We start from the raw sequence: 25,806 nt of genomic DNA on the forward strand, positions 1-25,806 counted from the left end.
ACGTAATTCAGGTACATCTAGAAATAACTTATTGCTAAAAAGATTTTAGGAAATTGACAGTAACTTGCACATGAACATTATTATTACTATTGTCATTGTTGTTGTTCTTGTTGAAACACAAAATAGATTTATTACACAAATAATTATGTTATGGGATGATTAAACATTACTATTTTTGTTGCTGAATTACGAATAATTATGTTACTGAACTTAAATTATGTTTTGTCTCACAAGTCATTTGTTGCGACAAGGCATGGTATTGCGACATTTAGAGTTGCAGAGAATTTTCTTTTTCACAGACAAGTATCACTTCGAAACACAATTTCTTTTGCAAGCACAACGGCCGAGCCCTTGTCCATTTCCGATGGCTTCTTTCTTTGCTGCAGTCCTCAGCAAAATTTCTGCATCTGACATCTCTTCTCGTGTCAAGAAAATTTGAGAACATACATCAAATTCGGATCTGAAAGAAAGAGTGCGTTATGTACTGGGTGTTGATGAAATTAACTACACTATCAGTTTTTAAAGTTCAGTGAACCTACCTCCAATATAGTTTATTAAAAATTCCATCCCTTCTATCAATTCTGTACAAGTCGTCGTCATTTCTCTCAAACACGATTCCTATGAGGTTTCGCAAGTCGGCCTTTCCCCTTTCGACTTTTGGAATACGTATTATGATGTTATCTCCTTTACCAATTATTGGAGGATGCGTTGCAATGGAAATTAGCTTAATTCTTTTCGCCTGTTTCTTTATGTTCTTGTGCTTCCTTTCTGGCTAGAGAGATGTTTGACGATGTACTAACTAGCATCATCATCTCTTCTTCTTCTTCTTCTTCTTCTTCTTCTTCCTCTTGTGCTTCTCTTTCTTCTTGCTCTGCATTCATCTGTTCAATTATTGTTTTACGTTCATCCTCCTCATACACATTTTTAATAACATTACAGTACCTGTTCATTAAAATATTGATAAAAAAATCAATCTCCATCACTGGTGAGTCCTGGTATACGCTGAATCCATTGCTCTATCACCGCACTTTTCGATGATATAACATTTGGCATTTTCACAGTTTATATTTATTGTACATAAACATACACAAATATATTATATGTGAGCCGTTTGTAAAAATTGCACTAAAAGAATGTCGACGTAGGCAGTCTCACAAAAACAAAGAAACAACTGTGTGTTCATGTTAAAGTCGATACGATTTTGTAGCGACTGATACTGATTTACCATAAACGAAAAATATAATGTACTACAGGCATGTTGTAAGAAGTTGCTTCTGATTGCATAATATGAACATGCCATACCTCAGTCCTACCAGAATTTCTGTGATTTCATTTGTTGAAATTAATTCATAGTTGGAGCTAGATTTTTCCCACATCCTCAAGTAGTAACAATTTACGTCTTCAAAAATAATGCACAATCACGTTCTGAAATCATTACAACGGGTGGTCACTAATAATAATCAATTGTTTCTAGATATAACTTAATTATATTAGTAAAAACTAGAATTTCCTAAAGAGACATAATTATTTCTAGATGTAACTGAAGTACGTAAGTAAAAACTAAAATTTCCTAAAGAGCTTTGTTAGAACTAGAATTTCCTAGGAACTTCGGGTTTTGACGGATTTCACGTTCTGACTGTAACATTTATATACTGACGCTTGCAATAGTCCTCTGTTTATTGCTCGGCAAACGTCGTTTTCCCAAGGGCAACTAGTTTTCATTGTTGAACATTATTTTTTCAGTCATTCTTATGCACGTGTTATAAACGAATTTCGTAGGAATTATCCGGATGTGGCAGTGCCTAATTCGACCATAACGAGATTAATCGCCCGTTTTAGGGAATGTGGATCAACGCTTCTTGACAATGATGGACGTGATTGTTGGTTCCAGCAGGACAGTGCCACATGTTACACATCTAATGAAACCGTGCAGTTTTTGCGCGAGTTTTTTGTCGAGCGTATAATTTCTCAAGGATTATGGCCCCCACGTTCCCCCGATTTGACGTCTCCAGATTTCTTCCTGTGGGGTTATCTTAAAGGAAGGGTATACAAAAACAGCCCGCACACTCTGGAGGAACTACAGAGGAACATAACAACGGAGATTAACAACATCAATTTACACGTGCTCAAAAAAATGGCCGCAAACATGGTAAAAAGAGTTTGTACATGCATTACTAAACGGGGTTGCCATTTCAGCATATGTTGTGAAAAATGATGTAACTCATGTGAAAACGGATGTAAGTAAACGTAATAAATTCATCTTTATAAATATATGTGAACGTATTAAGATGTGCGCGACTTTTGAATTGCTCTGTATTAAGCTTTATAAGAATAGGGGACTCTTAAGAGGCTTTTGAGGCTTAGCCTGCCCAAAAATTTGAGTTATTATACCTAGTAACAGTATAAGATCGTAATAACGATGTATCGTAACACTTGGTTTGACTCCGATCCTTGCATAACTTAAACTCACCGTTGACAATAATTCCAGGATGGATATTTCTATGCGAGAGGCTCGTGGCACAAGCCTCCTCATAGACAGCGGCACTCTCAAGCTTATGGGATGGCCAGGGAGGGAAGGGGGTATGGAGTCGTTACTACAGCTCCGTAGGAAAGATGGCTAGCCTCAATACGTATATAATACGCCACTTTATATTTATCTGTTAATGCGCTGCATTGTTGAGCTTTAATTTAATCAAAAGTGCATGCGTGTGTGTGTGTTACATACTAATTTCGTGTAAAATTGATCATACTGAGAGAACATTGCAATCATTTATTGAATTAAAAAAGAAACCGTTTTCAAGTTGAACGTATGAAACAAAATGTGCTTACAAAGATAGGAGATCGAAAATAAATTTACATATTAAAATAGCGGATGGAGAAAAACAAAATAGAAACTTTCAATTCCCATGGTACGAGAAATATCCTTGGATAACAGCGTGCTCTGAGACAAATAAATTATATTATTCTACCTATATATAGTCGCTTGGACTGCAAAAGAAATGAGGATATCATGCAAGAACTTCAATTAAAACCAGTCTCACAGTTTATAAACAAGTACCAGGTGAAGTGGAAAAACCATGTCCAACGAATGAATCGGAATAGTCTTCCAAAAGCCATGATCAATACAGTCCCCAAGGAAAGAGATCTTTAGGCCGTCTTAAAAAAATGGACCGAGAATGACTCACTGAGACCGAAACGGGCCTTGGGGCTTATAATTGTTTGGATGATGATAATGATGATGATGATAATGATGGTGATGATGATATTCTCTTTGAGGGTGAAAATGAGTGGTCTTCATCTTCTTATGGGGTCTGTGTCACAAAATAAAAGATAGAAAAGCCTAGAAACATCAAAGTTAAAGAAGACATCTTCAGAATGAAGAGAGTTTTCTCTTGTTATACCGTGGAAGAATTGAACATGCAATTTCTGAAGGAGCCAAGCTTCAAGACAACAAACATAATGAAATTGTGAAACAAAACAGATTTGTAATTCAGAGACTTAGATAGATAAACAGACAGACAGACAGACAGATAGACAGATAGATTGATTCGTTCCATAATATTCTTACATTTGCTTTATAGCATAGAATAAAGAACATGTCCAATTATTACGTTTAACATAAAAATACAATACATATAAAATGCAAATATGAAATATTTACAGAATTAATGCCTTAATAACAATAATATTTTATACAATGTAATATGTTTACCATTTAATAGTATTAAAATATTTACACAGTACTGTGAAATGTCAAAAATTCATCTACAAAATAGAAAGTGTGAGATATTAAGTAAATTTTTAGTTTTACCTTATATAATACAGAATTTTGGTTATGATTCTTAATGTCTTCGGGAAGACTGTTGAACATTTTTATCGCCATGTAACGTACTCCCCTTTCATAGCATGATAAATTTGATGATGGCGTATGAAAATCATTCTTTCTGCGGATATTTATACTATTTACGGTTGAATTAGTTGGAAAATTTTCTTTATTACATAAGAGGAAATTTATTATCGAGTATAGATACTGATTTGTTAAGGTTAGAATCTCTATTTCTTTTTTAAATAATCTACATGATTCTCTAGCCTTTGCTCCAACTATTATTCTAATGGCTCTTTTTTGTAATAAGAATATATTTTTATTATCTGCAGAATTTCCCCAAAATATTATTCCGTAGGACATAATGGAATGCAAATAGGCAAAATATATTGTCTTTAAGATACTGCTGTTTAGAAATTATTGTAACGACGCAATTGCGAAGGATGCTGAGCTAAGTTTGGGGGTTATTTCTTTGATACGATTTTCCCAATTTATTGTATTATTAATATTCAAATCAAGAAATTTGGTTGTTGATGTTTTTAGTAGAGGTATATTGTTGATAGTTGTGTCTAATGTTTCAGAGATTAAATTCAAAGTGGTTTTCGTTGATTGAATTATGTTAGTTTTTATTAATGTTTAATGATAGTTTATTGGTTGTAAACCAGTCATAAATTTTAAGGAGAATTGTTTCTGTTTTATGTTTGAATGTGGCAAAGTTCTTGTCTGTAATTATGATACTTGTGTCATCTTCAAATAGTATAGGATAATCTATTGCTTTTATTATGGGCCAAGTCATTTATAAAAATTAGAAAAAGAAGAGGCCCTAATATAGATCCTAGATAGATCGAAGTTGTTTGCTTCTTAGGTAAGCAAGAGCTTGTAGATGAAAGTTCCAACAACAAAGGGATTATCTTGAATTCTTATTGGAACTTCTCTCCAGACAAGAACAGTTTTATACATGATCATTTGCAGTGCTCTTCCGGCTTTAAAGTTACGTCAAGTATAAATGGCTGAACAGATGAAAACGGGTTTTAGATATGTTGAAAATATAAAATGTGTTGAATTGCTAGATGAAAATAACTTTATAGGATATAAACTAAATTTTCCTATTATGAAATGAAATAACCTTCTGTCCACATATCCATTTTTCAACGAAGAACGATTATAAAATGAATTAAAGAATATTTATGTAGATGAAGGAAAGCATTTGCTCCCTGTAGACCTTCATAAATTCATAATTAGCAATGATCTTCAAACCGTCTGTAAAGAGGAAACACGACTTAAGTTTGTCTTGACATTCCCCGTTACTACAGCTACCTCCGAAAGGAGTAGCTATGAGCACATTGTAAAGGGTAAAAAATTATCTTCGTAATTCAATGAAGAATGAAAATTAATTTCTTTCATTGAAAAGAAACTAGTTAAACAATTTCCAATTGACCAGAGTTTCAAGGAACGAGTAATTGATACTTTTGCAACCAAGGAGAGTCGACGCCTAGACCTGCTGTATAAAAATATAAGGTAAGGAGATTTTTTCAGCCTATCCAGTATTTACACTTTAGCTTCGCTATTGAAAAATATACTATATTTTAAATAAATTGTCAATTAAACTTCTTCACTATGTTAAGACATTATTCACATGTGTTCTTTTTTAAGAAACTTACAGGTCTTCAACAATACAATGAAATATGTTGTAAAGCGTAATTATATCACATCATATATCATAATAGGCTTTGCGTATAAACATTCTTCCATGTTATGTGCAAATTAACAAATAAAATTATTACTTTCTTCTGAAAATGTCAATATTTCTCTAACAACGTTTCAGCAAGTAATAATAAAAATAGAAGTTCCGTGCAATCAGTCTTAATTGCTGGTCCCTCCAATCCCTGCAATGTTATGTTTTCATCTAATTTTACTTTGTTAGATAAGAGGGTTGCAAACGTATGTCTAATTACTTCTGCCGTAATGAAACTATGTTCACATGTTCACTAACGATAGATTATTCCTCCTTTCAAATGATCTTTTTTAATAAGCTGTCTATAGGCCTATTTATTGTCTGAAAGCCTCATTCAATGATGATATTGCACATTTCTTCAGTTTAACTATCAAAACGTATAATCACCAACTGAAATGAGTCGTACCGTCTCCTATAAAAACTTAGAAACACGCCACGGCAAGGCATCACTGGTAGTACATGCACAGTACCTACTGCTGAAACTACTGTAGGCCTATATCATAAAGTGTCTTCGTGTCTGAGGTTATGGCTCAATTGAAACTGGAAAGCTAGTTGATGCACTCTGTTAATTTTATTCCACCATTGCTTCGTTGTCACCGACTTCTGCCTTTTAAATGCCTTTATCAAAAGAATTATTAAATGTTACCTTCAACAGTAGTTGACATAGTTCCCTCTCGAAAACTATATGTTGCCAAGCGATAATACTGAATGTTATGTGTCTAATTGGCCTAGTTGAGGTGGATATGATAACCTATAGTTTTCCTGTGTTGACAAAACCATACTCTGACTTCCGGAACCGTGACAATCCATCCCTTGACTCGACCGGAAAACAGCTGTAAGAAGTTCAGGCTAGACATCGAGAATCAGTCAGTTCTCAGCTGGGCGCTGGACGAGCTACAAGGAAGGTGAGATTATCAGATTTCTCATATTTCCGTTCCTTAAACCCAAAAGCTACGAACTATGTGCAGTTTCTTTTGCCCTCGTGCGTCAACTTACTTTTAATTTCTCATCATAAATTGGATACCACAAAAATAAATACATGTTTTCCATACATTACACTAATACTGTTTTTTAAATATCATATTATGTCTGTCTCATTATTTATATGTATAACGCTTTTTATCAACTATTAAATTAATTTTGTTTATAGGCCTATTTGTTCTCTATGAATTGATTCATCGCTAGAGTTCGGACATGTAGACAATCAAAGCGTTAAAAAATAGGCAGGCAAAGTGAACTGAAACATCCAAAATAGGCGCTTAAAATACGAATTAATATTAACAAATGTAATAATGACTATATATATATATATATATATATATATATATATATATATATATGAAACATGAAAACCGAAACAAGTGCAACTTATCTCTTTTTCGTAGTACTGACAGAAAATTATTCTTCCATATGTAGTGAAACCTTCGTATCCTTCAATCTACTATTTTGTTAAAATACTTCTCGAACACTATTCTTTTGGCATTGTAAAGGTTGTTAGCATACCGAACCGCTAACAAGCAAAACATTCTGGTGGGAGCAGATAAAAAAGTTAATTTTTTTTCTTTCCCGATGTTAATAATGTCAAAAGAAGTGCTTATACAAATTTTGGCCACTCGACCGCAATTACGGATCCGTCCAGAAAGTGATTTCCTTGGGGCCGTTTACAGAAAAAAAGCAAAATTGCATGGAAAGATTTATTGAAACAGATACAGCAATTGTTGCGCTATTTGTCAGTGTATCTCCCACTGGAATTGAGACGTTTGTCATACCATGGGATCAATTTTTGTATCCTTGTGTCGTAGAAGTCAGACACTTGGGTTCGGAACCAGCGTTTGATAGCCGTCTCCACCTCTCTGTCGATCCCATGATATGACAAATGTCTCAATTCCGGTGAAGAATATGTTGGAAAATACCTCGACAATTGCTGTGTCTGTTCCAATAAATTTTGCCAATGAAATTCTGTTCTTTTTCTGTTAATGGCCCCTGGCGAACTTATTTATTTACGGCTCTCGTAATTGCAGTAGAATGGCCAAAATTTGTATAAGCACTTCTTTTGACATTATTAACATGGTGGAAGAAAAAAAATTAACTTTTTTATCTGCCACCATCAGAATGTTTGCTTATAAGCAGATTTATAGTGGCAATGTGCTTCGAGTAACAGTACAAAACTAGAAGAAAGTCGCCAATCTAATGTTATTCAATGTTTAATAATGAATAAACAAAATTATGAGCAAATGTTTATACGTGTAGCCTGTCTCTTCATTAATAAACAACCACGTGTCTAATATAGTATACTCTTGCTAATCCGACCATTCTTTGCACATAGCGATGCCGGATTAGCGAAAGCGCCGGATTACTGAGAGTGCTTAAAAATAGCAATCACTCCACTTGCACTTCTAAATCGAAACTAGAATGTTGCACCTTGGCCATCGCGTGTATACGCAGGTCTATGCATATATACTAGGTGTACGAAAAATTCCGTCCAATAATCACAGGCCGTGATAAAGGGGATCAAAACAATTAAAATAAGGATAAAAACCAACCCTCTACCTCGCAATTTTCGCTCCAGATCAAATGGGAGAATGATTGTAATGTAGCTTTAGGGAAGGTCTACGGCCTAAATATTACTTTAAATACCTCGAAAGGACTTCTTAAATTACTGTTGTGCTCTTAACAGTGATGATTACGTAAGTAAGATACAGAAAGCGGGCATTTGGTGGCCTACGCTCCACATTGAGGAACCGGCAACACAATTTGTAAACAAAACACATCCAGCAACAACCAATGAAAATGCTTAAATACTACTACTTAGAATCCAGGGTAAAATCACCTTAAAGCGTTTTTGATTGTGGTGTGCAGTTTCATTTGGAAGCGTTTCCCCTTAGCATTGTGATGGAGACGTACAGTTTAGCACAGTATTGTGACATGCAACTTATTCTGGGTAAGAGTGGTAATCGTCTTACTTGGCCGAAATACTCTACACTCTATCCTGCACACCGTCATCCTAGTCGCCATGTGTTTGAGTGACTGAACAGACGTTTGAGGGAAACGGGTATGATTGCCGCCCCTCCAACTCAAGATCGTGATCGTCCAGCATATCAATGAACACCTCAGTTGAAGGAAAGGATCCTGGCAAAGATCGATGACGACGATACTTTGAGCACTCGACAGATTGCTCAAATACTTCAAATGCATCACAGTGTCACCTATGATATTCTGAGGATTACGATCGGTAAAATGCAGCAGTAATAAGCAAAGAATTCGCTTCCGCTTGCATCAAAAGAGGGGCCTTTCAATGAGGAGGCGACAAAAACAGATGATTTTTAGATTAGTTTGCTTGCTAAAGACGAAAATTCATACATGTGCTGTTATTTAAATAGAACAAATACTTAAAGATAACCTTGCAATTCATAACAAACAAACATAAGTAGGTTAAACATCAGTAGGCATATTTTATTGAGTTTGTAAATAACAAAAAACAATGAAATTTATTAACATATCCATACTTTCAGCTGAATTACACCGAAAGAAATAAAAACAAATTGCATTTGAACTTGGGCAGTAATCACTTCTGTGCAGAACAAATAAGAAAATAAAATAAACTTAATGACACATAAAGGTAGACTAGTAACCCCAGCCTTCGAATTCTACAGGCTGGAATCACACATCCAGGCTCTAAAATTCGTTGTGTCACAGCAAGATACGTTCTCGGATTTGGCATTCTTCTCTTCAAGCCTTGCTGAGTCATGGGAATTCTGTTTCTATTCGCCTCAAATTAAAGCATATCTAGGTACTCACAATTAGTAAACTTTGTCATTGTTCTTAATTGACTTCACCTTCAGCATTCTATGAAAAGATTGGCATAAAACTTGCTACTACTGAGGTACAACATAGGAACGCAGAAAAACAATGTACACTTTCCGAGTATCCCTTAAGTGTAGAGATGCCAGATTTCTCTGAAAGTTCCATCACACTGTAAATGCGTTTTTAATCAGTTAATTTTGTATGTTATTACACAAATGAGGCGTTTTTCGAAGAAGTGACAAATTAATATTTTTGTTTTGGCTTGTTCTTCGCGTTGATATCCTACCACTTATATGTCTCAATACCCAACAGTTTTACCATAAATGGGATTCAAACTTCAGATATAAATTATTTTCTTCGATTAAGCAGTTATTCAAATACCAAAATTACATTCTACTTTTCGGTTATTTATAACCTAAAGATTCTGTTCTTAAAATTCATGCAGTTATACCTCTTTCACTTTGTATGGGAGTTGCATTTGAGGAGGATTGAGGGAAAAAATTAGGGATAAAGAGATATTGTAAGTTAATTCAAAAGTGTCTAACATTTTCGTCAATCTTAATTCCCTTAAAGACGGAACAGGTAAAATATTGGCACATATAAATTCCCCTAAATCCAGAACCATTTAGCATTATCTAGAGGACACCATGAGGAGACGGTTACTTCAGTTTTCTTTTCGTCAGTGATTTCTCATTTACTTATTAAAAAAGCTATAATAGGAGATCGCCTTCACGAAATCTGGGCGTGATATTTTATCATTGTTTTATTTTTCTACTAGTACGTTCAGTAGTTGTAGCTTTTTGAATCTTACGTTTTGAAATTGTGTGGAATGTTAACACAGTAATTTTACGTAAACCTCATTCTGATATTTAGTGATCACCTCAATAAAAAGAAATATATTTGGATGACTGTGGCTCGAGTTTGCATTGAAGTGAGAATAGAACGACTTACATGCATTGGTCGTTTTTGTGTTAACAACAAAGGATTCTGCCCATTTATTGGGAGGAAATGTTGCTTCATTTTCTTCAGTATAGGTATTCACAATATAATCCCAAAATTGGTTTTCTCACTATCGGACTTTGCTGAATACAAGTCAAATGCAAATGGAGTCCCAACGTCCTCTGGTTGAAATACTGTACATCAACCCAAAACAATGACCTAGCCATTTTCCTACTTCTGAATTACTGTCTTCATACATAGAAACTAGACAGAATCTCTGAATGGCACACCACCATGCTTGTGATAGTGAGTTCTACAACTTTGCACTTGCTCGTTGACCACTGAGATTTACAAGCATTTCTTACATTCATTTCGAAGTTTGTGACAATAGTTTTAATTTGAGATCAGAACGAAGCGCTGCACAATATTTTACAATTTATTCTCAACAATGCTTGTAGGTTGGTTCACTTTCATCTTTCAATAAACAAAACACGAGAGAAATGTAGTGTCCATTAGAATTGTAAATAGCTGCAAAAAAAAAATGTACATAAAGATTAATTTTTTGGTCCTACAGAATTATCTGTTGTATGGTAACTGCAAAAAAGCTTTGGAAAATAATTGAATATCCCATCCATATATCTTCCCTGCGGTGGCTGAGTGATCAGACCTTCAGTCTGTCTCGCAGATAGTCTGGGTTCGAGTCCCTATCAGGTCTGAAATTTTTTATTGAAAAATACTTAGTGACACTTTTGGCGGATAAGGTCGTAGTTTCGATTTTTCTCGGGGTTCTCTCGTTTCCCCATATTAGGCATCTACATTATTCCGTTAACATTTCTCCATTTCGTCATTATTCCATAGCATTCCCCGAAAACCGGCTAGCGCACGGAGGGAGCTGACCTAGGGACGAGGGGGTTGCCTATTCGAAATCTGGTACGCAGCGAACCTTAGTGTAGTCATCCGCTGCAGGTTTGGGAATGCGTCTGGCTTGAGGGTTAGCGCAATAGATCGTAAAAGATAGCAGTGCTGGGTCATAATGATCGCCTTTCGAACATTCTATTCCATTCAATTCCCAACATATAGTTTTGGCTTCGCAGAATATATTTAAAGTAGCCTAGTAGCGCAGGAAGATATGATCAGTTTCCCATTTACATTACCTGCCAGTCTATACCTGGTTTCTTAGAATTTCCATTATGAACACCCTCGTTGTTAGATGATATATGAGGCATCAATTTATGTCTTGCACTTTAATGTGTTTGCCTTTACGTATATTACATCTGTGACTACCAATGTGGAAGTCGATTCACTTTAAGGCATGCATCGGCACAACTTACCGTCCGAATACACTAATAGAACGCAACAAGCTCAACACTCAAATGGAAGGTGTGAAAGGGGGATGGATACGCTTCTCCTTATCACAGTATTTAATGTGCAGTGCCGGACTGTAAACTTAGAAGTACAACGTTGAAAACCGTGGTTATTATTGATATGTTTTAATTCAGTTTCTTCGTCACCTTTCACAAACTTCGTAGAACAATGAATGATAAAGTATAACAAAACTAAACCGGAACAATAATTCAAAGAAAAAATGGCACTTGATTAACTGATTAAAGGCAGGAGTAAAATTACATGTGGCTAATTTTAGCTGTGAAATGAGAAGCTCATCTGTAATACGAGTTCTTTTTGGTTTTATAGTGTTCATTATTGTAAAAAATTGTTGACATATATAATTTGGAGGGAAACATGCTTGTGATTTTGGTTGTATAAGACCTCAGATCAGCGGATTTTAATTTGCTTAGCAATTTAAAAATATTAACATCTTCCAGGTATTTATATTGGCTTTCCAAAAACATGTCGTTTTAGAAATATACAATTCCCTCTTGTAATTCTAGGCTTAGTTTCATTATTTCTAAGCCAAAAGGATTTCCTTGCAATTGAAAATCAGTTTTTATTTGAAATTGAAGAAGTGTTTTTTTTTATGAAAATCTATTTGTATTTCATTCAAGAGGTCAATATAATATAGGTCTAGTAATTTTATATCTTGTACACAGTATTGCCAAATGAGAGTGAACAAGGAAAATTAAATATGTTCTTTCCTGGTAAATTTTGCTTCCATATGTTTATAAGTGAAAAAAAAAAAGAATTATTGATGCTGCCGTACATATGAACTATATTTTTATTATGCTCCTTAAGCTACCGATTTAATATTTTGAAGTGTTCTGAAATTTCGGCAAGTAATACCAAATCTAGCAGCCAATTTTCGTCTCCCTAACTACGGAATTTCTGTGTCCCATTCACAGTTAATTATTTATTAACATATCGTAATCCTAGGCCAGCAAATATTATATTTCAAACATACACGACAATTATCGATACTTAAACATATTATAACATGGAAATATTATATTACTGCACCTCCATAAAAGCAGAAATTATTTTCAGCGTGTCAAAAAAGCGACGAAGCATTTTTCAACGGCTAACACACCTTACAGCTCTATAATATTTATGGCCATCTGGTATTCTTCCCCATATCCTGTAGCAGTTTTCGGAGTTGCCGATGTTTAAATGACTTTGCTTTTATTTGGTTTGTAATGCCAACAACTAACTCCATAGGCCTAACATTTTTTATATTTGTTGTTTTCCTCCTTGGTGTTTCTTGGTGAATTATACTGGATGAAAGTTATATCATTAGCCTATCAATCTTTAGTTGTGAAATTACAGAATATTAAGTTATAAGTTTTAACATAATTATAATAATAATTGATATATATTTTACAAGGATCTATATTCTGGCAGAAATTCACTTCTCCGTGAAATTTTCAATGGTCTTGATAATGACATGATACTATGAAGCCAGGCCACCAATGATATTAGTTACGTTGTATACAACGAACTGCAAGTCCGTTGTGGGTGAGGGTGTAGCCCCTATTACGCTTCACTTGCTTCGTTTACCAGGGGTTAGCTCACGAGTCACAAAATGCCGACGTATGCTTTAATGCTTATAGCTCCACACTCTCCCCGAGTCAACCCGAGGCAGGGCGAGCGCGAGAGTGTGGTGGGCGCCTCGCCTCGCCACATCTCGCCTAGGCTCGCGCTCGCCTGCACTCCGTTCCGTGTCGGTTTTTGTTGTCCGAGTCAAAAGAAGCGAATGGTGAACCCGAGCATCACCAAATCTCAGGTACAATTTTTGACTCGAAACTAAACAAAAAGTGTAGAATCTTGTAGCTGTCACTTAGGCCTACTTACAAATGACTTTTTTAAGTAACCCGGAGGTTCATTGCCGCTCTCACTTAAGCCCGCCATCGGTCCCTGCCGTGAACAAGATTAATCCAATCCCTAACATCATATCCCACCTCCCTCAAATCCATTTTAATATTATCCTCCCATCTACCTTGGACTTCCCAAGGGTCTTTCCCCTAAGGTTTTTCAACTAACACTCTATATGCATTTCTGGATTCATCCATACGTGCTATATGTCCTGCCAATCTCAAATGTCTGGATTTAATATTCCTAATTATGTTAGGAGAAGAATACAATGCGTACAGCTCTGCTACAGTTCACCGTTCTCCTGTAACTTCATTCCACTTAGCCCCAATATTTTACTGAGCACTTTGTTCTCGAATACTCTTAACCTCTGTTCCTCTCTCAAAGTGAGAATCCAAGTTTCGCAATCATACAGAACCGGTAATATAGTAACTGTTTTTTTTAATTATAACTTTCAGCATTTTCGACAGCAGAGTGGATGACAAAAGTTTCTCAATAACAGACATTTCCCATATTTATTCTACGTTTGATTATCTCTCGAGTGTCATTTATATTTGTTACTGTTGCTCCAATGTACTTGAATTTTTCCACCTTTTCAAAAAATAAATTTTATACTGGGGTTTAGCAACAAGCTCTTTTTTTTTACGGTGATGGATTGTTAGCCCTTCGCTCAACCCTCAAGCTGGAGGACCACCTCTTATTAACTGTCCACGATTGTCTATTCAATATATTTCAGCTATTCTAGATGGCAATGTAACGAGACCGCACTTTGTCTGGTATCCCTTCTCTCAGTTGTGTCTGTCTTCGAAATAATTGGCGATATTTTGCATAGTGAATGTTCGAAATCAGTTAGTGACATACGGCAGAAGTTATCAAATTCTCCTGACGATTTAAAAAATTAGTTCTATCGTTTCCCTGCAACATAAATTAATATTTTTTTAGTTTTAAATGGCTTTAATTAAAGTGGCAAAACAAATGAATATTCATATTTTTATTAATCATTTATAAATCCCTATTAAGATAGGCCTATTATGATAACATTTGATTCGATTATTGCGTAATAATAAAATCGTTACCATGTTCGACTTTTTTGGTGTGATATGTTACCAATAGTTGTAATAACTAAGAGCACACAGAGCGGATGCAGCGGCAATTTCGGTAGCTTCCATCGTGTACACGTCATAACTGAACGTCTCGCCTCGCCTCGCCTCGTGAGTGTTGGCGAGAGTGTGGAGAGATACATCGTTCGCAGCAACGACGATTTGTGCTCGCCGAGTGCCTCGCTGAGTGCCTTGCGCGAGAGTGTGGACCTATATAAGCATAAGGTTTTCGCATAGAACAGGTGTCCAGAATTCAGAAAGAAAGAGAGAGAGAGAGATGTAGAAGCATGGAGAAACCATTGGTTCCCCTTTCACAGTCCACGGACGTTGAATGACGTCTCCGTGATCCGTCCACAACCGTGTGGCAGGTTATAACACACAGATGCTGATGAACAAAATGACGGAAGTATTTCCGACCAGAATAATTATAACAATGAACATAACAACGTATTCACATAGTATACAAAGGTATGCAAACGAATACAATACGTGTGCATGTAAAAAAATACATTTATATTTACTAAAAAGCACAATTTCTCATTTAAAATCAGTTGGTTAAAGTGAACTGATAATCCAAGAAATGTTTAAACAAAACATATCCATCTTGTAGTCTTAGGAGATAGAAAAACTTTAGTCAGGAATAAAATTGCTTAAGTACTTCATTTCAATATGTATTGATCAAATATTTAATAGTAGTTAGACCTATATAATATAATTGTATGTCAAAATGAAATCATCAATGACATTTTGAAAAGTATAAAGTGTCTCAGAAATGAGGTAGTGCGCATGATCAGAGGACGAGCGACCTGGTTCACAAGAGAAGGACTAGTTGAGGTAATAAAATTAGTTTTATGCAAATCTGGCTTTCAGGTAGCAGCTCCCTGTAAAGCAGGTTTGAATAATTTCAAGGAAAAATTGTTCCGGGCCCGGGTATCGATCCCGGGACCCTTCGCTTAGCGTACGAATGCTTTACTGACTGAGCTACTCCAGATTTGCACAATTTGCATGATATATTTATTACTGGAGATACGTTAACAGAAAGCCACAATTTAAGTCACACAGAATTTGTGTGCACTCAAAGTTGGGTTCTGGCGTCTTGTCAGTCCATTTGAGTTGTGTGGATATAAAGGAAAAATTGTGACGGTGTCGTGTATAGTTCCTGGGGTAACTGAGACGGTACTCTAATCGAGGGGTCCCGAGATCGATCTCGGCCCCAGAACAATTTTTCCTTGAAATTATTCAAAATTAGTTTTGTTTCGTTGTATGTCCGATCATGCGCACTGCCTCCTTCCTGGGACTTATAAAGTATTTGTGCGACAAAACTTTTTTCTAAGACTGTACATAGCCTGAGTAGGGAAATCAGATGTGTATCTGTCAATTAAAGCGATCATCGCTCTTAATGAAGTTCATTCTCGATAATGTTTGCTCATATACGTATGTAGAACCAAACACAGATCTCATACGTCCAGCGAAAGCTCACGTGCTTTGTGGCTGTCTTCAATACAGAAGTATTCATTTTCCCATTGCTCTTTAAACTGGTATTTTCCAAACGACATTGCGCTGAATTCCATCACTAGACAGTGAATACAAATCCCCTCCACCTTATTACTGAATGATCGTGGAGTTGAAGAGAGAGATGAATGATGTTATCCGGCTTGTGAAGTATGACACAACTGGCGCCCGGTTCTGCATCCTAGGCATAGAATCTTGCTTGGCTTCTCTTGATTTATTATTATGATGTACCGAAGTACGTAGGCCTATTATATTTCCGTGCAGGAAATCTGCATTACCATATGATGAAGGATGGGTGGAGCGAAGAAAAAGTCTCTCCGGCACCGGGACTCAACCCAGGTTTTCAGCTCTACGTGCTGACGCTTTATCCACTAAAACACACCGGATTCCAGTTCCGATGCCGGATTGAATCCTCTCAGTTTAAGTCCACCTGTTAGTTTCCTTTTAGTGGCCAACTCTCATGCACTATGTCACAGATGTGTGAAAGTGGCACAATGTCCAACACATTATGTGCAGAGGTGGACTCATTACGAGTGACTAAGTGACCGGGATCCGATGGAATGAGCGCCGTCTTAAATAACTTAGTGATTATTTACGCATATCATATTATTATGATGTACAGAAGTAAGTATGAATTTTTCTCCGCTACACCCATCCTTCTCTTGATATGTCAATTGTTTTTGCTGCTTCAGTTATTTGTTTACGCCGCAAGATTCGATCACTGTGCGGTTCATGTTTATGATCCTCATTACATGAAATCAAATTATATTCAGAACCTATATATAGGCTAACCGTAAAAATGCAGGACATATTTTCCTCCTGCACCACCACTTTTCTTCACCATTATTTAAACCAGAGAACGTTCGAAGTAAATCTTGTAATTTCTAAAAATTGTTGACGATCGACCACGTTCACTTACGGTTAAACTTATTTTACTCGGATTCCCCATTTCATTCATTTTGTTGGCTGTTGACAATTCACTGAGTATACTAACATGTTAACAATCTACTGCCTAATCTCACGCCCCAAGACATTATAAAAACTCTTGTGACTGACGCCAATGAAGCGAAGTTCTAAAACACCTATTACAATATTTTCCTATTATTTCGTTTTTAAAGTAGAATGGTCATAGCCAGTAGCTAGCTCAGATGAGGAAGTTCAGCTGACGTCTTTGGGAGAGATGAATACAGAATATGACGTCAACGTGCTCCCTACTTACCTTTAAACCTCTTCGTTCCCTTCAAATAATCTCTGTGTGGCTGAGTGGTTATCTATCTATCTATCTATCTATCTATCTATCTATCTATCTATCTATCTATCTATCTATCTATCTATCTATCTATCTATCTATCTATCTATCTATCTATCTATCTATCTATCTATCTATCTATCTATCTATCTGTCTGTCTGTCTGTCTGTCTGTCTGTCTGTCTGTCTGTCTGTCTGTCTGTCTGTCCGTCCGTCCGTCCGTCCGTCTGTCTGTCTGTCTGTATGTCTGTCTGTCTGTCTATCTATTTGTCTGTCTGCCTGTCTGTCTGTCTCTCTGTCTGTCTGTCCGTCCGTCCGTCCGTCCGTCCGTCTGTCTGTCTGTCTGTCTGTATGTCTGTCTGTCTGTCTATCTATTTGTCTGTCTGCCTGTCTGTCTGTCTCTCTGTCTGTCTGTCCGTCCGTCCGTCAGTCTATTTGTCTGTCTGTCTATTTATTTATTTAATCTGGCAGAGCTAAGGCCAGTAGACCTTCTCTTGCGCCCAGCCAGACTCTTAATACGACCATTCATTAAAAGGAAAAAGTAGTAAATATTAGAGATCTACAATAATTTTCTAAAAATGAATTCATTAGTCTTTAATTTGTATAATGAAACTCACCTCTGAAATGTTCATGTTGTCAAGTATCCTTATGAAGTTCGAAAAAAAAATACTTTCTGAACACTTTGACACAAGTGCATCCATTGAGTTCACACCAATAAATTAAATGGAAGGAAAATGCCAGCCAATACACCAGAAGAGCTGCCTTCTGCTGTCAGTACCGGCAATTTAATGAAAATTATGTGTTGAGGTGAGAAATTCAATCTGTTCTAATGTGTCCCCTTTTCCCTACGTAATTTCATACCTTTTTTTTTTTCTTGAAACTAGTTATAACGAAGAAAGAATAAGTGATGATTAAAAAAATTTTAAGTGTTGAACACTCTATTTGCTTTATGAAACACATCACTTTTTCATTATACATCTTGATTACACAACTTTTAACGCTATATCACTTTGGAAAACGTATTATGTATCTTTCACGTGTTAAATTTTATGTTACCTTGTTAGTATGTTTCGGCCTGCTATTGGCCATCATCAGAACTTGCTGTTGCTGGTCTTGGCGCTTTTTGTTTTATTTCCTATGGGGTGTGTTTGTGTAGTGCAATGTACAGTCAAAGAGTGTATGTGTTTTGAAATTGAGTTCTGTGTTGAGAATTTCATTTGGATGTGTTTTTGTGTGTTTATATATTTCGTATTGTTCTAGTGTGTTTAGTTTCTGGCTTTTTGGTTGGATGTGTAGAATTTCCATGTCTGTTGATGTCTCTGTATGTGTCCAATAATGTTGGGCGCTGTTGAATTTTATGTACGTAACTTTCAACGTCGAAAACATAGGCCTACTATTTTTCTCATTGTAGCTCAGTTCACATGCGCTAGTTTGAAGGCCTCCTATAAGACAATAATATTCCCTGCCAAACAGCACGCTAGAGCCGCTACAAGCGGAGACAGTTCCTCACGTGAATCAGCTCTGTAGCGGTAGACAATGTGTGTGAAAACAACACTATGGGGAAATAATTACAATACCATAACCCCCTCCTTGTAGCTGCAGTTCTGGTGAGTTAGGTCACTAGAGCTAAAATGTAAAGGGCCTATTTCTTTGAGAAGCCTGGAATTGTCAATACAGAAGATTATACTGAGTGTGTTGTATTTCATACTTTCTGCTAGGTGGAAGATTTATTATTGAAATTGAAAAATCAATTACTGTATATAAATATCTGTTAAAACTCGTACTTTATAATACTAGTCTGTTCTATACTACCTATATCATTGTAAAAACATTGCTCTTAACACAAATCTTGAAAATAAAAAGGTAACAAGCTGTAACAATTAAATATCAACATAACCTTAGTACTCATTTTCTTCTGTGCTTTAAGAAATCTCACATATGTAAATGAACTTTGATAATATCTGTATCCTAAATGAAAGAAAATAAACCAGAATGTTAAGTTATATGATTGTATTAGTTTTAAGCCTATAGAATTCTCCGTTATGGTTATTATTTATTATTAACGGAGAAAAATTTGCTCCGGCACTGGAGATCGAACCCAGGACCTTCAGTTTTACGTACGTACGTCTGTCATTGAGCTAGCTGAAGCTACATCCACACCACCTCTGTTAATAAAAAGAATAATGATAATAGAGAATTCTGTAGGCTTAAAATTAATATCATTACATAGACCTACTAAATTGTCTAACTACATAACTGTTGGTTTCCGGCCGCCCAAGTCGCTTAATATATCAATGCGCTCCTATAGCTAGAATGACTAGAGACCGGATTCTTAGTCCCTAATCTTTGAACTATTTCACACGCACTGCTCTTAATGAAATGTTTAAGCCTATATTACAATAATGTTTCCTGTAAAATTGTAACTTAAAATGTTACTGATTGACAGGTACTGCTTTTAATGACATACTTAAGTCTATATTACAATAATTTGTGTTGTAAAATTTTAACTTAAAATACCGGTACAAATGTAACACAGGTACTGCTCTTAATGAATGTTTAGGCCTATATATTATCTCTGCAAAATTCGTTCGTTGGCACTGAATTGGTAGTTGAAGGTAGATCTACAGTGCTGCTGTACAGATTATATCAGTCTTGCATAAATTACACACTTGTTTTAAGCATCTTTATTTCAACTAGTAAACTATAGTGCACAACATCATAAACATTGGTAAACTGAAGTATAGGCCTACTATACTTGTTTAGGAGTAAGAAATCTATTGTAGAGTGACACTGTAGTACGCGTTACTTCTTGTGATTGTGAGCAGTATATACTGAAGAATACGTGCCGTATTGTATACCCCTTGCGCACCTATGCTCATTCCAATGTTGTGGGACTAAGAAAACGGGCTTTAATTAATGACATACTGTTATGTCGAAACATGGAGTAGGCCAAAAAGGGAAAAACCAAGGAGAAGAGTTCTACCGGTGGTGTGGATGGATCCCCGACTAGCCCAGTGGTAGAGCACTCAGTATATAGAACTGAAGGTCCTGCATTCGATTCCTTGTGCTAGACAGAATTTTTTCTCCTTTAGTAAGAAACTGAATCACAGTATTGAGAAACTCCACATGTCCATTTTTTTACGAAATTGAGCTATATATGATTTCGTATTCTAAACATGTAGACTCGATATTATGAAGAGAAACCCCACGTATTCCCATCAATATTCATTTTAGCTAAAGTATTAAGAAAAAAAATAATATGAACACAAATCTAGGACCTGAGATATTTTTTGTATCGCCTGAAAAGTTTAATTTTCTAGACGTGTGGCGTTTGTCAATATTCCAGTTAAAATAACAAATTTCATTATCAAACAAACGTGAATAGAAATAATTTGCAATAAAATTACTCTTAGACATTGAAAAATGTTGGCAGTTGTTCAGTGTAGGTAGTTTTTTTTTCCTAACTGAAAAACAGATTTTCAGCACATGTGGAATTTCTCAAATGACCATCTTATAAGTTATGTGTAAAACATAGCATTTTATTTCCAGCAGTATTAAGTGAATGGAGCTCGGCAATGACGCGTGGATTCTATACCGTACAAGAAATGGAAGCAACGAAGCAAGCAGGGAGAGATAATTCGTATCGAACATGTGTTCTAACGCTGTTCATTTTCCTCACTCTGTGCATAATTCTTATTGTCATTACCTGGACAACTTGGAAACCAACACCGAGTAAAGGAGTAACAGATGATTATCCTCATCACAGCGGAAGTCAGGTAAGTCTGCGTTTTCTGTCTTTTGATTCACAGCCTGTAGAGCATTGTCTGCTAGATATTCAAAACCAGGATAAAAACCCTAATTGAATTGCCTTGTATCAAAGTCAACAATCTCCGCTTTTGAATTATTTTCAGGAGGGATAAGAAAAAATTTTAATATTTCCCCGGATTTTTTTTTATTATGCTCATTGATCATCTTTACTTGATATACAGGATGAACAATAAGTATGGAATATTAATAACTTCTTAAATTTTAATATTACAAAAAAAAACTGTTGGAGATAAACCATACCATATTATGCCAGTGTTTGAAAACAGTTATTCAGACATACAGAGTGTGAAAATAAACTAATTTTTTAAATGGCATGCTATATTAAAATTTACATATTCCGAATCTTCATTAAATTTTACGTATGAAAGTGTAGAAACGTTACTCATTCACCTGTTTCATATCTTTTAACAATTTATTTAACTTGTTTCGTGAACTTAAAACTTGAGACAAGTATGTAAAATCATGTTGAGTAAACCATAAAACCAAAAACAAAACACTATAATTAACCAAACTTTATCACAAATAGTTAAAATGAGAACCATTCACAGCCAAAAAATATCCCAGTGTATCACGAAAATAGTCCATTGTTTTCCTCACAGTTATATGATTGCTGTGTTCCATCTCATTCATAACTACAATGGACTGTTTTCGTGAGAGACTGGGATTCTGTTTGGTTGTGAGTAGTTCTGATTTTGAGCACCCGTGATAAAGTTCGGTTAGTCATAGTGTTTTGTTTAGTTTTATAGCCTACTGAACATGATTTTACATACTTATTTGTCTCAAATTTGAAGTCCACAAACAAGTTTAATAAATAGTTTGTCATGTGCCGGTCTCCGTTGACGTCCCTCTGCTGATGACTGTTGTCACAAGTGTAGAGAGGGGAAACGGGAGTGACAGGACAAGAAGAACCGAAGTATGTGGGGGAGGGTGATGTTATGATATAGGTGTTGTGCTTCGGTCTGCGTTGACGTTCTTCTACTTGCTGTGATCCCAGGTGGAGAAAAGGGGAATGGGAGTGAATGACAGGTGGTGACGAAGTTTGTGGGGAGAGATGATGGGACGATTAGAAAGGAAAATCTCAGGTTACATGTACAGTTATTTATTTAAGTATTTTGGGTTTTGCACTAATTCATGGGCAGGGAAAATGGGAGTGCCGTTGAAAAATCTAGAATAATTGAAATTGCTGGCTTTATGACTCTGACTGAAGTTACCTTGAAGACGTGCTGTTGTCAGGACTGAGAATATTGGAGAGGGGTAACGGGAGTGCCTGGGAGAAATGAAGACAAAACGAGGGAGAAAGTAGCGATGGAGCTGGTATGAATGAACGGGCTGGTAACGTAGAAAAAAGGAGAGAGAAACGGGAGTACCTGGGGAAAACTGAAGCGAGAGTTTGCTCGAAAGGGGGTGCGAATTCGGTGGGTGAGTGACGGGAAGCAGGGGTGGGGGAGGTTCTCGCCTATCGAAGCTCTGCAAACATTAGCCCGTGATTCGACGACCGACGAGAACCAAACTCTAGCTGTCGAAGCTCTGCAAACAAATGGCCCGCGATTCGACGACCACTGGAGGTAGAGGGGGTACTCTCTGCTAACGAGCTCCGCTGACAAATGGCCGGCGATGGGCGTCCACAGAGAGGGAAGTCAAGCATAGAAAACCCAATGTTTTCTAAGAGGGGTCGAGCACGTGAAATAAAGACAAGGGACCAAGTGAATAAAAACTAGTTATTGCTTAATCTAACAAATTTTAAGTTCATACTACCGATTCTGTGAAGAAAGTCAAGTTTATTCTTAAACTTATAAGCTATAACTAGAGCTGAATATTACTGAACAAAGTTTATACTAAGGCACGCAGATAAAACTTAAATTTTCCAGCAAGTGCTTTAAAAAGTGTGAATAAAACCTAGTTAAAACTATTTAACTACAAGTTCAGTCTTACGAATTTTCAAGTGTGCCTCTGACCAGACTTAAAATCAGTTTGTGAGGCTACATCATATAGAATGGCTGCTTTCATGAATATTCGGACTCCTAAATTATACAGAGAACGTAAGTCAACGCACATAGTAGACTACCATGGTCTATTCAGATTCGAAGAAGAGAACGTTGAATGGCTGGCTGAGTATTTTCTGGGTGGTATTATTATTACTACTAGTAATAAAATGTATGAATAAAATGGATAACTATTGTTAACAATAATTAAAAATTAATATTATTAAAATCTTACTAATATTATATTATGAATATACATTACAAAATTATAATATAATTAATAAAAATTAATTATTACGAATGAATAAGAATCAGAGTAAAAATTTATTGACAATATACTAATAGCTTATAATTACCTGGTATTTTCTTGAAAACGGGATTTTCATCAGATGACAGCAAATCCAGTAATATTTTTTCCCAGTCCTTTAGAACCTCTTTCTTATTTTCTGTAGCATTTTTATCCGTCTTCTTTTTCACTTCGGTCTTCATATTTTGTATCTTCTTCTTAAGTTGCTTTTCTGTGATGTCTTTACCAACATGTTTTAAGAATTCATTCCTCAATACAGACACTGATCTTTCTTTTTCATCTCTAATTTTGGGCAGTTGAGACTTGCTACAAAGTATCTTATGTTCTGCCAACAACATGACAAATTTCAATTGTGAATCATTATTTGACTCTTGAATTGTTTTTGTTTCTGTTTCTGACCCTGACCCAGACATCCTGCAGTACTGTTCATTTGCTTGTAAACTACTGCCTTACATTTCCTCAACAACAATACTTTAGGCCTAGTAGTTATTAATAATATCAGACGTGCATACATCAATGCCATAATTAAACCAATTTATACGGATTTTTTTTGCAGGTGTTCAGTTCAGCGGTAGCTAAAGCTTTAAATTTTCCAGCATTAACTTAGAAGTCTGATTTCAGTTTTATTCACACTTTTTCAAGCTAAAGCTAGTGCTTTATCTTAACACTTGATAGCTAGAGCTAGTACTAAAACTTAACACTTAAAGTTCTAACTTGATTTTTATTCACCTGGCCCAATGTGATAAAAGGGGGGAAGGTAGTTAAGAAGATCGGTATGGAGATAGGCTGGTTAGGGAGACTGGGTCGGGTAAGCGGAGACAGAGCCGGCGATGCGTTTCTCTTGGTGGGAAAATGTCGGCCGTGAAAACCACGTCCGACGAAATACTAGCACGCTGTGTCAAATGAAAATGGCGTCTGTGACAGGGAGTGCTTGGTAGCTATCTCCCTAGCCTAAAAACAAGTGACTGTATGGCAATTTGGTCCGTCTTGTATACACACTCGGGATTCGCGCCTTTTTTCCCCCCTCCTTGGCGTTATGACGCTATGACGTCAAAATGCCCGCCAAAACTTTATGTCTTCTAGCACGCCCCGCGCTTTCTCGTTTATGTGGTCATCCGACTGCTAGGCGCCAGGCTCCCACACCCTCCTGTATTAGACCGCGAGGGTACGCACATCTGATTTTTAAAATGAGGGGGAGATGGCTCTTAGTGACACGCATTGACGTGTTTCAACTAGTTGAAACGAGCAACAGCGAGCGATAGGAGACAGTTGCAATTCGAGCACAACCCATGCAACAGGTTGTATGGGTACCTACAAGCATGGCAACAATCGTTAGTTAACGATGTTGTTTGAATTGTTATTGTGAGTTTGTGGTGTGTGATTATTGCAAGACATTTATTTGTTGTTGTGAATCTGTCCTATAGAACTAAAAATCAACTAATATTAATGACTATGTCAACAATTTTTCTCATGAAGTGAAGTTCAATGTTTCGGTGACACATGAAGTCAATGGCTTTGAAATTAAAAAAAAATAAATAAATAAAAATAGAAAAAAACAAGAACAAAAAAACTACAACTTTTAAAGACGAAACATAAAGAGTTCGCACGGGCACAAAAATGACATATACACAACAAGATAAAAGACAAAAAACGGGAGAATGGGTAAAGTTTCTACGCATTCATTCGTAAAATTTAATGGATATTCGAAATATATAAATTTTTATATAGCATGCCATTTAAAAAAAAATAGTTTATTTTCACACTCTGTATGTCTGAATAACTGTTTTCAAACACTGGCATAATATTGCATGGTTTATCTCTAGCAGTTATTGTATATATATTATAATTTAAGAAGTTATTAACAATATTCCATACTTATTGTTCACTCTATATATATTTACACAAGTTATTGCAATGATTCATGAGTAGGTGTATACCTAATTTAAAAAATAGAATTGAATTTTAGAAATTGCTAGCTTTCAAGTAAAGCCCTGGAGATAGTGATGTTTTATGTAATCAGCTTAGGAAATACCGGTATCGGTACATTCGAGCTAAAAGATAAATCCCATGCAATAATAATAAGACATCTACTTCCACAAAAATAAATAATAGAGTTTACAAAATGCGCAAATATATTTTCAAGTCCTATAGACTAAATGAAGGTAAAGATAAAGATCAACTCTTTATACGCCATATAGGCACATGGAGGGCATGAAAGTAGAGTTCCATGCTTACGTGACCTCGGCACTTCTAGAATAAGTTGGTGT

General features: G+C 36.0%; 1 protein-coding gene across 2 annotated transcripts in view; it reads left to right on the top strand.

The window, feature by feature from the left end:
- Nucleotides 1-6,369: 6,369 nt before the first annotated feature.
- Nucleotides 6,370-25,806, top strand: part of LOC138705779 (uncharacterized) — a 107,913-nt gene continuing 88,476 nt past the window's right edge. The window contains exons 1-2 of one of the 2 annotated variants that reach the window (XM_069834414.1): nucleotides 6,370-6,463; nucleotides 20,975-21,198. In XM_069834414.1, coding sequence (XP_069690515.1) covers nucleotides 20,998-21,198 — 201 coding nt within the window. In that variant the 5' untranslated portion in view covers nucleotides 6,370-6,463; nucleotides 20,975-20,997. Of the gene's footprint in view, nucleotides 6,464-20,971; nucleotides 21,199-25,806 lie in introns of both variants that reach the window. The other variant, XM_069834413.1, reaches the window with a different exon arrangement.

The sequence above is a fragment of the Periplaneta americana genome, chromosome 9 (genome assembly GCF_040183065.1).
Source record: "Periplaneta americana isolate PAMFEO1 chromosome 9, P.americana_PAMFEO1_priV1, whole genome shotgun sequence".
Taxonomy (NCBI): domain Eukaryota; kingdom Metazoa; phylum Arthropoda; class Insecta; order Blattodea; family Blattidae; genus Periplaneta; species Periplaneta americana.